Here is a 15564-nt window from a genome sequence, read left to right as displayed (position 1 = left end):
AGTAATGACTCCATGAACACTAGCAGACTCATATTAGAATCAAAGTTAATGAGGCATAAAACAACAATCATGCTGGGATAAAGAAGAGGAGGATAAATGAACAGCGTGAGTGTGTTTGTGTCTCTGAGCTCACATGACTGGGAGGATGATTAAAGTGCTAGGAGGAATTCTGGCTAGCTGAATGAATCAATCAGACTACATTAGCTGCATAAAGGCTGGTAGACAACCTCTGCTATGATGGTGGGAAACTGGTTAACTATATGCTCACCCAACTTCTGAAGGGTTAGTTCACCCAAAAATGGCAATTCTATCATCACACTCACTACCGTGTCGTTTCAAACCCATTAGACTTTCGTTCATCTTCATACAAAAAAATGACTATATTTTTAATATTCTCTCATCATTTTTGTTCACACAATCCAAAAGCTTCCAATCATTCATAAAAGCATTGTGAAAGTAATTGATGAGAATCGAACATTTTAATCCAAGTCTTCTAACTTTATTTGATAAACAGAATTAATTTAGGGTTTTATTGTTTTATGCAGTCATATAAACATTGATCAATGCATATACATTTGCTGCTTTCAAGTTCCCCGGGTAAGTTTGTATTTATGAAAGTATGACGTCAAGTGCATTCAGATTACTTTGGTTGGAGTAATATGTCGATGTACCATTTCTACATAAAATTCAATATGTTTTTTTTTATTAGATTTTTAAATAAAGAGTGTGCATTGGATGCGGTTTAGCTTTTTTATGTTCTTGAGTTTCCTTCCTGTATTTATGACTTTGTGATGGTGAGTATGATTTTTCTGACATGGCTTGAATGCATCAGTAGAGCTCAACAAAAATATATTAAACAGAAGCCCAAATGTGCTTGCCTGATACACAAGAAAAACCTCATTGGTTCTTGTATGTCAAGTAAGCATTATGAGCTGCCATTTATGATTGTGTCTTTACAATTTTGAAAGTGATTGTGTCAATTCATATAGATCACTGAGGCTTTTCAATGCATGGATAGAAGAATATTCATGTGGAGAGATTATTCATGTTACAAAGATGAATGAAATTCCTAAAGGTGACTAAATGATGACAAAATGTAATTTTTTTTTTGTGTACTTTTCTTTTAAAATGGTATGAATGACACACTTTCATGACAATTCTTAAGCAGTGTATTTTATGATTTGGAGAACTGGTGATTTGGTATAAATGTACAAATGCTTCTTAAGTAGTGACATTCTACAACACAAGCAAACTAAGCTTCTACAAGCATCACCATGACATACCATGGAGTTCATGGCAAAGTGGTTGTGTTGAGTCTGGAGTTCCACAGCGTGCTGGTAGCTCACACCGATCTCTGTGTGGCTCTGAAGAAACAATTCCTTATTGTGGCTGATCCAGTCAAACATCTACAGAGAGATGACGACAAAAAGTCATTTATTACATATAATCCTGCTCCATTCCTTTATGAAGTTTACACACCACTAAGTTTGGGGGGTTGTTATTAATTTGACAGCATGCATAATTAATCAAACACACAGACTAACATATGATAGGCTAAGGAAAGATAACAATGACAAATGTAAAAATCTTAAGCATTTTGTTTCAACAGACGATAAGGAATCCATTTAGATAAGCATGTTAATATAGAGAGACATTGCTGGATTAACAGCGTTCTGTGTTTTAGTAGGAAAAATAAAGGATTATTGTATACAATTAGCAATGTTTGCTGTGTTGTCATGACAACCCTTCTAATTTAGATTAATCCACTTGTTGATTTGCTTCTATATATATATATATATATATATATATATATATATATATAATATATATATATATATATATATATATATTTATTTATTTATTTATTATTATTTTTTTTTTTTTGCCATTAAAGTCCAGATGAAATGTTATGACTAAAAAACTATGGCTCTCAATTCTAAATTCTAAAAGCTGAATTCTACAAAAGTTCTTTACCTGGAGTCTAAACAATAAGATGATTTATAAATTGTATTGTCACTTAATGCAAAATGCATTCTAAATCTTATACTGCTGCAACCGTACATATTTTACACATCAAAGCTTTATGCATTGCATTAATTTATTTATAAGCATGCTTTCATTAACAGATCAAAATGCAACATAATGAATAATACACAAACATGCAAATACCAAAGTCATTAATATTCTGTCCACATGTTTCACCGCCATTGCCTCTGAGTTATAAACAATGTATCCTTCAATACCGAATAACTGTCCTAAATAAATGTTTAATTAGAGCTGCAAATTAATTGCACTTGTAATCAAGATAAGAGCTGAGAGACAGCATAAATGATAATCTAGCTGACTGCTTGCATTCATATTACATTAAATGGAGAGTTTAATCTAATAGGTCTGGGCTCGTTCTAAGAAAAGTTGGACAGAGGTATTAATTAGCAGAATGACTGCTCGCTCTTGGCCTTTTGACACGAGAAGGACTGGCACATTGACAGACAAATGATTTTCAATCATGTACACCCGCGACGAGTGAAAGGTTGTGTGTGTGGTAGCTAAAAATAAACGCCTGTACTCTGAGCGAAATGAAATCATCAACACAAAGCACTTATGAGTACTCAGCATCAGACGGGCCCCTGTGAGCGGCCCCTCTGGCCCATCACCTTATGTCTGAACATTTATCTCAAATTCACTGCTATCATAAAGTGGCCAGAGTTAGTGTGAGGTCACACTTTAACCCTATAAAGCCTACAATATCACACTAATTTCCAAGGTCGTTTTTTTTTATTTTTGCAAGAAAATCCATACTTTTGTGTGCGTGTCTGTGTATGCTAACTTCAGAGCTTTCATCATAAAACTAAGCATTTAAATATCATCTTTCTAAGACATTAATTATAGATATGGAGTGACAACTACTATTTATATCCATTTTATACTAAAAAGAGCAAACATTTTCTATACCCCTTTCTTTTTATTTACCATGTGATAGGTTTGGACATATTTATTTCCAACCAGACTTCATTATTTGCCCCTCACAATTTTTATATTTACATAATTCGGATCAGCCTTTAAAATACACACACACACATTTGCAATCTAAATGCATTGGGAAAAAGTGAAATAAACCAAAGTTTTTGGAAAAGTTCTGGGGTAAAGCATACCTAAGCATACATAATTGCATTTTCCCCTATTGTCCAATTTTACTACTTTTTTACTTTGACTTATGTTTATTTTTGTACTCTGACTTTTTTTTTTTTTTTACTACTTATTTTTAAATTACTCACTCACTCACTCACTCACTCACTCATTCACTTATTTATTCACTCACTGACTTACTTATTCACTCACTCACTGAATTACTTGATCATTCATTAATTACTCACTCACTGATTTAAATATTTACTCACTCATTTAATCACTCACTCACAGAATTACTCATTCATTAACTGAATTACTCACTGAATCAATAACTTACTCACTCTTTCACTCACCAAATTACTTGATCATTCACTAAATTACTCACTCACTGATTTACTTATTCATTCATTGAAGTACTAACTCACTCACTCACTCATTCACTCACTGAATCACTAACTCACTCACTCACTCATTCACTCACTGATTTACTTATTCATTCACTGAAGTACTAACTCCCTCACTCACTCATTCACTGAATTACTAACTCACTTACTCATTCACTCTCTCACTCACTCACTCACTCACTCACTCACTCACTCTCTCACTCTCTCACTCACTTATTATGCCATAAATAGTCATATCATTTTGTCAGTTCATAATAGGTTAAACCAGTGCTGACTCACTTTCTCTGCATCCTGTTCAAACAATCGGAGCTGGAAACACTGATCCAGCTTCAGTTTTCTTAGGTGCCACATCTGGTGCAGGTGCTGTCTGGTGCTGTGGAGTTTATCCAGCAGACTGGCGATCTTCGGAACCACACTCTGGAAGTCGGCACTTCCAGAAATACAGTTCCTCCCTGAGAAGCCATCACTGGAGCGGATGCACTGCAAAAGTCTCTGGCCCTCGTGGTCCAGCTCTTCCACTGGAGCCTTCATCACCTTCTTCTTCAGCTGAGTGTGCTCATCAATGAGTCTCCGAGAGCCTTCCACATCCACCGGGAACTCTTTCTTAGCCAGCATCTCCTGCAGATCTTCCAGGCGGGAGAGAAGGTGAACAGCGCTGGCCAGGAACTCCTCGAGAGCGACCCTGAGCTCAATCCATTCCTCATGATTATATTCCAGAGATCCCTCAAAGTCATCCGTTAACTGAGATGGGTCCACAATTTTGGTCAACCCCTCCACTGATACCATGCTAGTCTGTCAGCGAGAAGGTAGGAACAGACATGTCAGTTTAGGATGAAAGTAAGGACGGCCTGCCTCTTGTTTGATGTGAGCCATCAATTAAATATAGCATGGAAACATGAAGTCTGATATTTTCTCAGCTTAATCAGCACATTAACTCTCTTCAGTATGTTTACTACCAGAGAGAGAGAGACAGAGACAGAGAGTATTAGACTAGACAGCTACTCAATAATTGCATTTTTACCTCAAAAGTGAACTTGGCACTGCCAAAGTTGGTCTTCTGTTTCTGCCAGAAGTTGTCTGGTTTGATGATGAGAGCGACGCAGATCTCAGCTGGAAATGCTTCCTGCAGGGTCTTCAGTAACGGCTTTATCAGGTCCCACTTAGAACCACGCATGTCAATAATCACAGTGAAACCCCTCTTACACACATCCTCACTGAAACAAACAAAGAAAGAGAGATTTCCATAAATGTACCAGAAGGAATGCAACAATTATTAAGTAATTATTAGTCTACTAGACCACTAAATAAAATAAGTATGTGATATAGTTAATAACTGGGGAAACGTGAAGATGTTATAGTTATTGGCTGGGGCTGACTTAGTGATTTTGGGGCCCTAAGCAAATAACAGGTACAGGGTTTATTTACCCCTTCACAAATTGTCTGTGGGATAGTGTATTCTTTGTGTTAATTAAAATGATTTAATTAACAACTATTCTGATAATTTAAAACGAAACATTTAATCATAATAATAATCATATTATTATTTATAATAAAACCTTTGGAATTTGCCATGTCCAAAATCAAATAATTTATGAATTATTAAAATTCTAAATGGATTACATATAGCCAAGAGAGCGAGGAAAGAGCGCTCCCTTTATAATCACTAAAAACTCATTTACTTCAGATCTATATAATCAGTAAAGTTCTGTACACTGCTTCTCTTCTTTACATTGTGTTTACACATTTTTTGTTACATTGACTACATTTATGTGAACCTCAAAATGCAATTATAATGGGATTTTGGCAATATTGTGATTTAACAGGCATGCAAACACCTTAATCTCATATTTACCACTCTGAACAAAGTGCGCGTGTGCTCAAATGTATACAGATATGTCTGTAGTCATGTTTTGCATTTGATGTAAGCGGCCAGCAGCACGCCTAATGTACGAGTTTATCAATTGCGCTGTGGGATATTCGAATAATGGCGGTAAAAATAACCTTAGCGAATAGTTAGAATAATGCAAATTGCATATAAACAGGAGTGAAAAGGTTTGCTTGTGTCATGTAAGTCATTAATCTAATTATTGGAAATAATCGCATAACTGGTGCACAGGTAAACATATAGTCAGTGAGAGGATTTGTGAACGCACAGAACTCTAAAACTCTGGCGTCTTGAGTGGTGAGTGTATTCTGACTTAAACACCTCTGATTGGCCATTGCATTCAAGAAATCAACAGATATGTCTGTGATTGGCTACAATGCTCACCGCTGCAAAAACATTGAAAATAGAAACCTATGATTCTCTCCAGAGAACAAACACAAATACACACTTGAGCATTTGCCAATTCTGTTTTGCCAATATCAGATGTGGCCCCCTGATTCCTTGGGGTCCTAAGCAGCTGCTTACCTCACTTCTTGGTTAAGTCTATCTCAGCTCATGTATATAACCACATTAATGTTTTCAAGCAGTATAGCTTTTTTACCAATTTTTGGAACTGATTATGACATGATCATGAAAACTTGAAATGGTCCTGGAATCTTTTCAAATGCCAAACTTTGCCTTCTATGAACTTATAGAAAATGCTGAGAGCAGGGGCTACTTTTGACAAGTGTTCCTGTCTGACTCGTATTAAATGAGTCACTTGACCCAGAGAAAAGGACGATGATTAAGAGCAAGAGAGAGAGAGAGGGGTGAGTGTGTACAGGAGTGCTTGTGTTTCCTTCAGACCATAAAGTGCTGCACACTTGGCCTCATTATACCATTTAAGCCACTTTGGTACTTGAATTTCCATATAAATACTATCACTCAGAATCTCCTCTACCAAATATCATCTTGGAGCACAACATGGTGATTTGTTTAGACACCATTTAAAATGTTCCTGGAGAATTGATCTCATCATTTTAAGCGGAAACAGCATGACTTCTATTTCTGGCTCATGCTTACAGAGACTGGAAGATAAAAATATCCCACCAGTGCTTCAACGATGGTAAAATTAACAACACAGAGATTTCTGTGTGCTTCAAAGAGGGAAATAAAGATGACAGAAAGTCAGTAAAAACGCTGTGTGATTAGGAACTACATAACTCATCATCATTTGTTTAAAAAAAAAAAAGTCTGTGATTTTGTACCTTTGTGTTGTTGTTGTTGTGGCATAATTGTGTGAAATTCTACAGTTACAACAATACAAGAAGAAACATTTGGTTATCTTATGGGGGGGGGGGGGGGGGGTGTTATAGGGTCCTACAGTTGTGACGTCACACGCAGAAGACTAATTTGCCATGAGTTCCCACCAGATTTTCTTATGGGGTTTTATAATGGGGTTTTGATGTTCATGAGCAAAACAAGGTCTGTGGTAAAATAACTTGACGATAATTTGATGTTTTGTTGCACAACGTACAATGCACACGCTCACACACCAAACATGCTTATGTAGTTACTTATTAGAAAAATGCATTTTTAAAAATAAACAACCTTCAAAATGTGCATTTTCACTATGAGTGTGTAATTTATGTTGTAGAACAAAACGTCCAAGTATTATCAATTAATATTTAACATATTAATTGACCATGTTTTACTCATTAAAAAAAAAAAAAAAAAAAAAATTGTGAGGGAGCCCATGGTGAATTTGTCGTAGCCACAGCACTCCTTGTTCCCATGATTTGCCAGTTTGTTCCCTTGTTTTTGTTAAACTGTGGCCATGTTGTACTATTTTGCTTCTTTGTAACTCATGACCAGGTTTATACTAAATTAATGAGGGTGCAAATTAGTTCAACATGGTCATGATTCACCTAAAACGAGGCAACAAACTAACACAACGTGGCCAAGATTTAACTAAAATGCTGAAATGAATTAATAAAACATGGCCATAAATTTAATTAACAAATTATTAATTTATGGCCATTATATATAATTTTTTTCTTCTGCATATCTTGATTTCTAAATATTATTTATTGATTGATTATTCTTTTTCATACTTTGCAATTTTGACCATGTTTTATTTTTCCAATATTGTATTTGGTCAATTGTCCAGGAGCTTTTTTTATTCATTCATTCATTCCTTCATTAAAAGCCACTTTTTTATTTATTTATTTATTTTTTTAAATCAAGAAAAGCCACCTTTACTCACATTTGGTGTTACTTTCAAATACAGTTTAGCTGCTAATAAACCCCTTGTTCCAAGCTCATATAATTTTGTTTTATTTGTTGTTTTTTATTTGTTTAAATCCCTTGTTCAGAGTATGCTTTCAGAGCTACATTCTTTAAAACATCTCCTTTTGTGCTCCACAGACAGAAGAAAGACAGTTATACATATTTGGAATGACATGATGGTGATTAAATGATGACAGAATACTCATTTTAAGGTGAACATGAACGCAGACAAGGATCAAAAGAGCGTGTCACAAACACTATATCATATGCCAGCGCAGGAAGCACAGGCCATGAATCATAGCCTGAGGGGGGGTTAGTAACTGACTCAATAACACTGATTTTCCCTCTTCACCAAACAAGCAGCCTGCACTGCTTTACACTGATCCATCTGACACTGATGATGCAAGTGCTGCTCCCGAGTGGAAATCGAACTGGGCTGGGTTTTGTGTCTACTGTGATATTTATACATCCATAATGGATGTGGATGACTTGTTCTTCTTGCTAATGAGGATATCTTTTGGTTGACAGAATGGAAGGTCCAGTTAATGCAAAGGGTGGAGGAACAATGCTTTGGAAACAAGTCAGGCAGACCCTCCTATAATAAACACACATGTTCGAGACACTTAACCACATCACGTCATGAAACAGGGTAACTGATACCTCTCAGTGAACCAGCATCGCTCTTTTCATTTCATCTGCATGCAGTTTAAAGCTGTTTTGCGTTAAAGAGCAGCTGAAGGGGACAGAAGCTCAGATGCCTGTGGGCACCGACACATCAAAACACTGTGAGCTCTGATGATGAATCATGGCTTGTGGGAAAAGCTTAAAGAGATGGGGCTCTCCCTCCCTTCAGGTTCTTTCTCTCTTTCTCCTAATTAAATTCACATTAAGTCCATCTTTGTTCACTGCTTAACTCACAGCTTTGATGCTGACTTCTGAGGGCAGTGACAGCATTGATCAGTGGCCCAGTGAGGTCAGCTGCATTTACAACACCAGCCCGAAACACACACACACACACACACACGGACAGAAATGAAAACAAAACTGGCACAATACCGGTCCTGACAATTTAATGCAAAGGATCCAGTTTATCTAAATACTCTAAGAGGATATTTCAATTAACGTTAACAGGTATACACCAACTAGCACACTTTTACAACTCTTAAAACCCTTAACAGATCACTTTTTCTAGTGGTTTGTGATTACTTGAGAATTATATTTTTTAAAGATATAAAAGGTATAATTGAAATTGATGACTTTTCAAGAATTTAAGGTTGTCAATAATTATTTACAGGCTGCAGTTTAGATCATTTTAAAAAGATTGTCATAACAAATAAAAAAGTTCCAACCAATGACTATTGCTAAGCATAATTTTAAACAAACAAACAAACAAACAAACAAACAAACAAACAAACAAACAAACATTTTCTACTAAATATTTTTCATTTATTTGAAAATAAATAAATAAATACAAAAATAAACATTTTCAAATAAATATTTTATTTAATTTGTAAATAAGTAAAAAAATAAATAAATGCCTTTGAAATCCATGACTTCAAGACCTTCGAATTTTTATGGTTTATATTATTAGGTTGCCCATATATTTACAGGCTGCAATTTTTATGAATGTATGTAAGAACCTGCAAATACTATACACATTCATTTTTTTAAAAGTACACTACATAATATGAGCTCATTTAAACGGCATGCATAACAATTAATTATAGAAGTCGTCTTAGATTTAGACCCTGCAACACAGCTAATCGAGGACATGTCGAACTAGAGTTATGCAATTCAGCTTCCAATTTTGCAAACACAACTTTTCACTGTGGGAATATAATGCTTGTTCTTGAATAATTCTTTCTGTGAGGAGCTTAGAGAACAAAACCACAGTAAGACAGAGTTTAATCAAATTCCTGCGCTGTGAATATATCACTCTGTGATCCTTTAATTAGATACATAATGCAGACTATATACTATGCCGTATGATTCTTGTAACGCTAGTACTGAGGCTCTCTGCCCTGAAAACAGCCCAGGAGGCCAGAGCAGAGACCTGTTTATACAGGGTTAAGACACATAAACATCCATAATGCTCATGTCTGCTCTGCAGTTTGTTTAATCCACACATTAACATTAAGCTGACCTGGGCACAGTGGACAGGTACGTCACGAGTCGTCTCAGGTCCTCTTGTTTTATTCGGTCATGGTTACTCCTGGCAGGAAAGGTCAGGATGGGGCCACCTCTCTTATCACGACCTCCTGCATACAAAAATAAATAAATAAAGAGTTCAACATCGCATTGTATATACAGTCACAGTTCTGAACTCTGGAAGTAAAAAACTATGAATCACCATGTTATTTATGGTTATAAGGAGATTCACAGAGGTCCATGAGTGACACATTGAATATATTTTAATTTAAATAGTTTAGTTTCTTCTTATTTTTGTTATCAGAAATGTACATTTACAGAAATGAGATGAAATGGGAGGAAAAATTATAATTCAACATGTTTGCGTTCTCTTGTTCTCTTCCTCTGATAAACTTTTTATAAGTTTTAGAAGGTAGCATAATAAGAGTTTTCTATGGCAAGCTTTACTATTACATCCCAATTACTACTGCTCATATTTAGGCTTACTATACTTCTATACATTACTGTGTGTGCTACAGAAATGAATAACACCTCTAATCAAGTGGGTTTTGAGGAAAAGCAAGGAGAGAGAAGATGAGGTCATTAGGAGCAGCTATAGGAAATGTTGGGGGAAAAGGGGCAATAAAGAACAGGATCCATGCTAAAAAATGTGTATGAGAGATGAAGGACAAAGGCAAACAACAGGTAGAGATTATGCTGACAAATCAACACTGCACCTCTAGAGACTCATCCCTGATTTCTCCTGAAATAAAGTGTCTTGAACACCTTGATTTTGAGACTGATTTCATTCATACACAGCTAAGAGAGAACTCGTATAAAACTCATTTTAGCAGTTTCACATCATTAAAGGGGTCATATGACGTTGCTAAAAAAACATTCTTTTGTGTATTTGGTGTAATGAAATGTTTTTATGCGGTTTAAGGTTCAAAAAACACATTATTTTCCACATGATGTACATTATTGTTGTTCCACTGTGCCCTACCTTCCTGAAACGCGTAGATTTTTACAAAGCTCAAAAGATATGCTCTGATTGGTTAGCTATCCAGTGCATTGTGATTGGCTGAATTCGTCAAGCATGTGATGAAATGTTACGCCCCTTACCATACTGTGATGCCATCTACCAGCACGACCAGACAAAAACAAAAACCCATTACAAACGAGGCATTGGGGCTTGTTAGAATGAGCCGTTTTAGGAGGGCGTGGTTGACTCTTAACTTTTATAAAGTATATCTCTTTGGATTTGAGACTTTAGTCTTTGCAACTTTATAGATCTTCTTTATGCACCAAGAGCTTGTAACACTCCAAAGAGAAAGGAAAAATTTAAATCACATCATATGACCACTTTAAGTATGAAACATTCAAATTCTACGATAGATATAAATTCGGGAAGTCGTGGCCTAGTGGTTAGAGCGTTTGACTCCTAACCCTAAGGTTGTGGGTTCGAGTCTCGGGCGGGCAATACCACGACTGAGGTGCCCTTGAGCAAGGCACCGAACCCCCAACTGCTCCCTGGGCGCCGCAGCATAAATGGCTGCCCACTGCTCCGGGTGTGTGTTCACTGCTGTGTGTGTGTGCACTTTGGATGGGTTAAATGCAGAGCACGAATTCTGAGTATGGGTCACCATACTTGGCTGTATGTCACATCACTCACTAACTTACTTACTTACTACTGTGGATGGACAGACAGTGACTGTATTAGGCATTTGATGGCTGCTCAAATCTCAAATCTTACAAGATTAACTAGCACACAAATTACTGTGCTTCAAATCTAATATTTTGACTTCTGTATGGGGTGCTTGAACAAGCACACTAAATTCAGCCAGATGTTAACACACCAAAGGATGTGAAACAGCCACAGGTTAAAATTTGTGAAGTTGCGAGCAAACCCCTCTACACCCAACCTGATAGACAGATATTTCATAGAAGTGAGGAGAGTCCCATCACATCAGCATCAGTTAAGAACAGATCATAACAGATCTGGATGTACTGTAGCTGGATGTACCACCAACACCAGAGCCAAATGAGGAAGTCCCAGTGTCAACCATCATTCATTTTCAAAATGTGTGAGTGAGTAAATAACAACAGAATGACACGCTCAAAACATCACACACATCTCACACTCACCTGATACAAATGCTATTTTTTCTCTCAACACAAGAAGGACATCAGATGCTTTAATTCCTTCGCTTCTGAAAGACCCTGTGAATGGAAGAGGAGAAAAAGTTATTATTTTCATTTGTAGTGTCATTATCACTCATTGCATTTCAATCTTAACAGGAAATACATACCAAGTCCACATAGCTACGTCATAAAGATTTCACAAAAATACATTTTGGAAAAATAATTTATATTAAAACACTTCATATTAATTGACTTTCTAATAATGTAATACAGTGAAGGATAACCATTGGTGGTCTTTCAGTGGTTTGCATCATGGACTTGGATGGAATTATGTGATCTACAATAAAACGGAAGAAAACTATTTTTCGTCTTGCATTACATAATGAAATTGGATGAGATCATTGCCATTTTTTTTGTGAATTGGAATGTGTGCACAGAATTATGGGTGACTGGAGAACACCAAGGATATGCTTGATGCACCCTTCAAAGCATGCAATGAAGAACACAAAATGATGGCTGCCTTACAAGGATCCTTCTGACTGAGATGGCCTATGATATGTGGCCCTAATAGGATGCTGCCTTCTCATTGAGAAGCAATCAAACACTGTAGTTATTATGTATAGCTCTGATTCTGGATGTTGATTGGTCAATATAGTGTTTCAGCCATGCAAAAATGCAAAATATAGTAACAGCTATGCTGTGAAACACCTGTTAATTAGCCTGTTAAATTTAAAGCAATTATAAAGTAAACAGTGGTCTTTTTTCCCTCTAAGGGGATTCTAAAGGGGCTTCATCATTACACCCCCCCACCACCACCACCTCTCAGTCTGTACTTTTTAATCTTACTATCATAAAGCAGCAGAGTCCTCAGAGAGAGATGATAAGAGCCATCATAAACACTCAGGATGAAGCCATCTGAAGTGAGGTGTCTCCTCAGTACTACACTCCTCCCTGAAGACTCTCTGCTTCACAGGAGCGGATCAATGCTGCTGATTCTTCGCATTAAAGACACGCTGGCGACTCTGCTAATGAATGACTACATCACAGAGGTTCAGAGAGTAACATGATAATGTAAGAGCTGCTTCAGCTTTTGAAACCATTGCAGTTTCAAAGCTGAAATGAATACTAGCCCTGTTGAAAAAACAGCATATGCTGGTTAGGCATGTTTTGAAGCTGAGATGCTGGTTTGAGGTGGTTTAAGCTGGTCCTTTGCTGGTTTACGCTGGTCCTTTGCTGGTTTATGCTGGTCCTTAGCTGGTCATGTGCTGGTCTTAAGCTGGTCAGACCAGTTTAGGACAAGCACATGACCAGCTAAGGAACAGTTTAAACTAGCAAAGGACCAGCATAAAACAGCAAAGGACCATCATAAACCAGCAAAGGACCAGCTTAAACCAGCTCAAACCAGCATCCCAGCTTCAAAACATAACTAACCAGCAATACATAACCAAGATATGCTGTTTCTTCAACAGGGACTTGGTGTAGGTTGTTTATTAATTTATATTGAGTTATTTGCACAATGTTATGTTATGAATTCAGTGTTCTTCCACCATAGTGCATGATTTGCAAACTTATACATTTTGATGTTTGCATAACCTATCCAACTCGATATATGGCTTTTCTGTCATAGTAAACTTGCTCTGTAGCTCACCTGGTACAGCACCACACAATGTGGAGCACTTGGATATGAATAAAAGAGTTTAAAGACATGTTAAAGCTAAAATAGCATGGTTGGTTCAGCTTATGTATTTTGTCTCATGTTTGCTGTGTAACTATTGGTTAGGCTAGTTTAGGTATGTTCTTTTCCAACCTGATAGAGCATTCACTTTTTAGCACCACTCACTGGACATTTAATTTCCTAACTGCTGTGATATGTACATCAACAACCAACATAATAAAATGTTGTTGCATTGATCTGTTTCGGATAAATGTCACTGGATATTTCACTTTTAATGTGCTGCAAAAGGTGCAAGAAGCAATTAAACGTAAAAAATGTGGCACTATTTCTGATCCCTTTTACCGGAAGAAAAAGGCTGTACAATTTTAAATTTGTATGTTTTCTAAAACCTTTTTTCTTTTCTATTTTTTTTTTTCTGTTTCTCAGCTTTTAAGGGCAGGACTAATAGACAAGGACAAAAAGCCAAAAAACTCCAATTCTTACTGAATGTACTCTTTAACATCTCTTTCTTGGCTCATTATTTCATCAAATAAATTGAAAGGTAAATACAAATTTTAACCTGAAGGTATTTTCAACACAAAACTGCATTAAAATTGCAAAATAACCCCTTTTTCATTTAAAATGCACGACAGTTACCGTTTTAAATGTTTACTTTGCTGCATGCTGCTTCATACAGTACTTTAACACTACTGTACTTTAGCACACGGCCCCTAACTGCGGAAACTGCTTGTTAAATCAAGTGGGAGTCATTAGGAAAAAAACCTGTACTCTCTGTACCTCTAATAACAGGGTGAGTGGTGTTTGAGAGCTGGAATGAAAGAGTAAATTAGAAAATGAGGAGAAACACAGGAGGCACAGAGTAAGGGATGAACTGAGAGATGAGGAGCAGTAATGGGGCAGAAATGAGGGATTGAATTACAGAAAGACTGAAGCGCAGACAGGAACTCAGGCCGCTCTATCTCCAGTCCCATTAATATGAGAGGCAACATAAGATCAAAGAGCGGCCCGTCCGTCTGCACTCAGCACAGTCAAACACCTGCATTAGTGCTCATACTGTCTGTCCTGCTTGAAGGCGACTGAAGAATTGAGGGGCAGAGGGGAAGTGCACTTCCCAGTACTTCTCAGAGCAAGACATTGAAATTTTCGCAGCGCCTCAGTAGTATGAATGTTTCGAGGAGCATCAATAACCTCTTGTGCATGTTTCTCACCTCATTCTGTGGTGTTGATGAACTGTATTCATCTTCTGCTTTATACAGTAAGTTCAGGTCCAACATAAATTAAGCTCTTAAATTAAGATCGACAACATGTTTTTGTGGTAAAATGTCCATTATCACCAAAATAACTGTCTTGACTTTTATTTTTATTTTTATCATCTTTACAGTAATGCACTTACAGTGGAGATCTATGGGCCCAGTGCAAAAGAGGATTTTGAAAACAGAAACACGCTGCTACTATTTTGGATAGATTATTTAGTAAAGATGTGCTATTTGAGCTTTAAATTTGCCTAAATTATCCTTTTGAGGTGGGGATACCTTTCAACAATACTGACATAATTCCTGTGGTTGGATTTATCTCTGTGTAAGCAGAACTTTGTAATATGATCACAGCATTGGGATTGAAATATTATACAACTTCTTATATTACTTTGGCTATACTTTTTAAATACTATACGTTCAACCTTTATGTGGTGATGGACATTATGTCATTAAAGCTTAATCACTAATTTCCTTTGGGAATTCATATTAGTGAATCATTTCCCCCCATGTGCCTGCATGGCCTTTTAAGTGTATTTTATATTTATTTACATATATTTTCAAGATCATGTCACATTGTAACCCATTTCACAGTTTTACCTCTAAACCACATTCTCCATTGCATTCAAGCAATTCACAAACAGTTTACGAATCGTTTCAAACAAATATTGGTAGAAAAAA

The 15564-nt window shown here is 36.5% G+C and overlaps 1 protein-coding gene across 1 annotated transcript in view; it reads right to left on the bottom strand.

Annotated features, from left to right (window-relative positions):
- kalrna (kalirin RhoGEF kinase a) overlaps positions 1 to 15564 on the bottom strand; it is a 175987-nt gene that overhangs the window by 93369 nt on the left and 67054 nt on the right. The window contains exons 2-6 of the mRNA XM_042763062.1: positions 11959 to 12033; positions 9830 to 9944; positions 4555 to 4747; positions 3813 to 4325; positions 1284 to 1406 (exon numbers count right to left, since the gene is read on the bottom strand). Coding sequence (XP_042618996.1) covers positions 1284 to 1406; positions 3813 to 4325; positions 4555 to 4747; positions 9830 to 9944; positions 11959 to 12033 — 1019 coding nt within the window. The remainder of the gene's footprint in view (positions 1 to 1283; positions 1407 to 3812; positions 4326 to 4554; positions 4748 to 9829; positions 9945 to 11958; positions 12034 to 15564) is intronic.

This window comes from Cyprinus carpio, chromosome A9 (genome assembly GCF_018340385.1).
Source record: "Cyprinus carpio isolate SPL01 chromosome A9, ASM1834038v1, whole genome shotgun sequence".
Taxonomy (NCBI): domain Eukaryota; kingdom Metazoa; phylum Chordata; class Actinopteri; order Cypriniformes; family Cyprinidae; genus Cyprinus; species Cyprinus carpio.
This window is presented reverse-complemented; position numbering and strand designations above follow the sequence as displayed.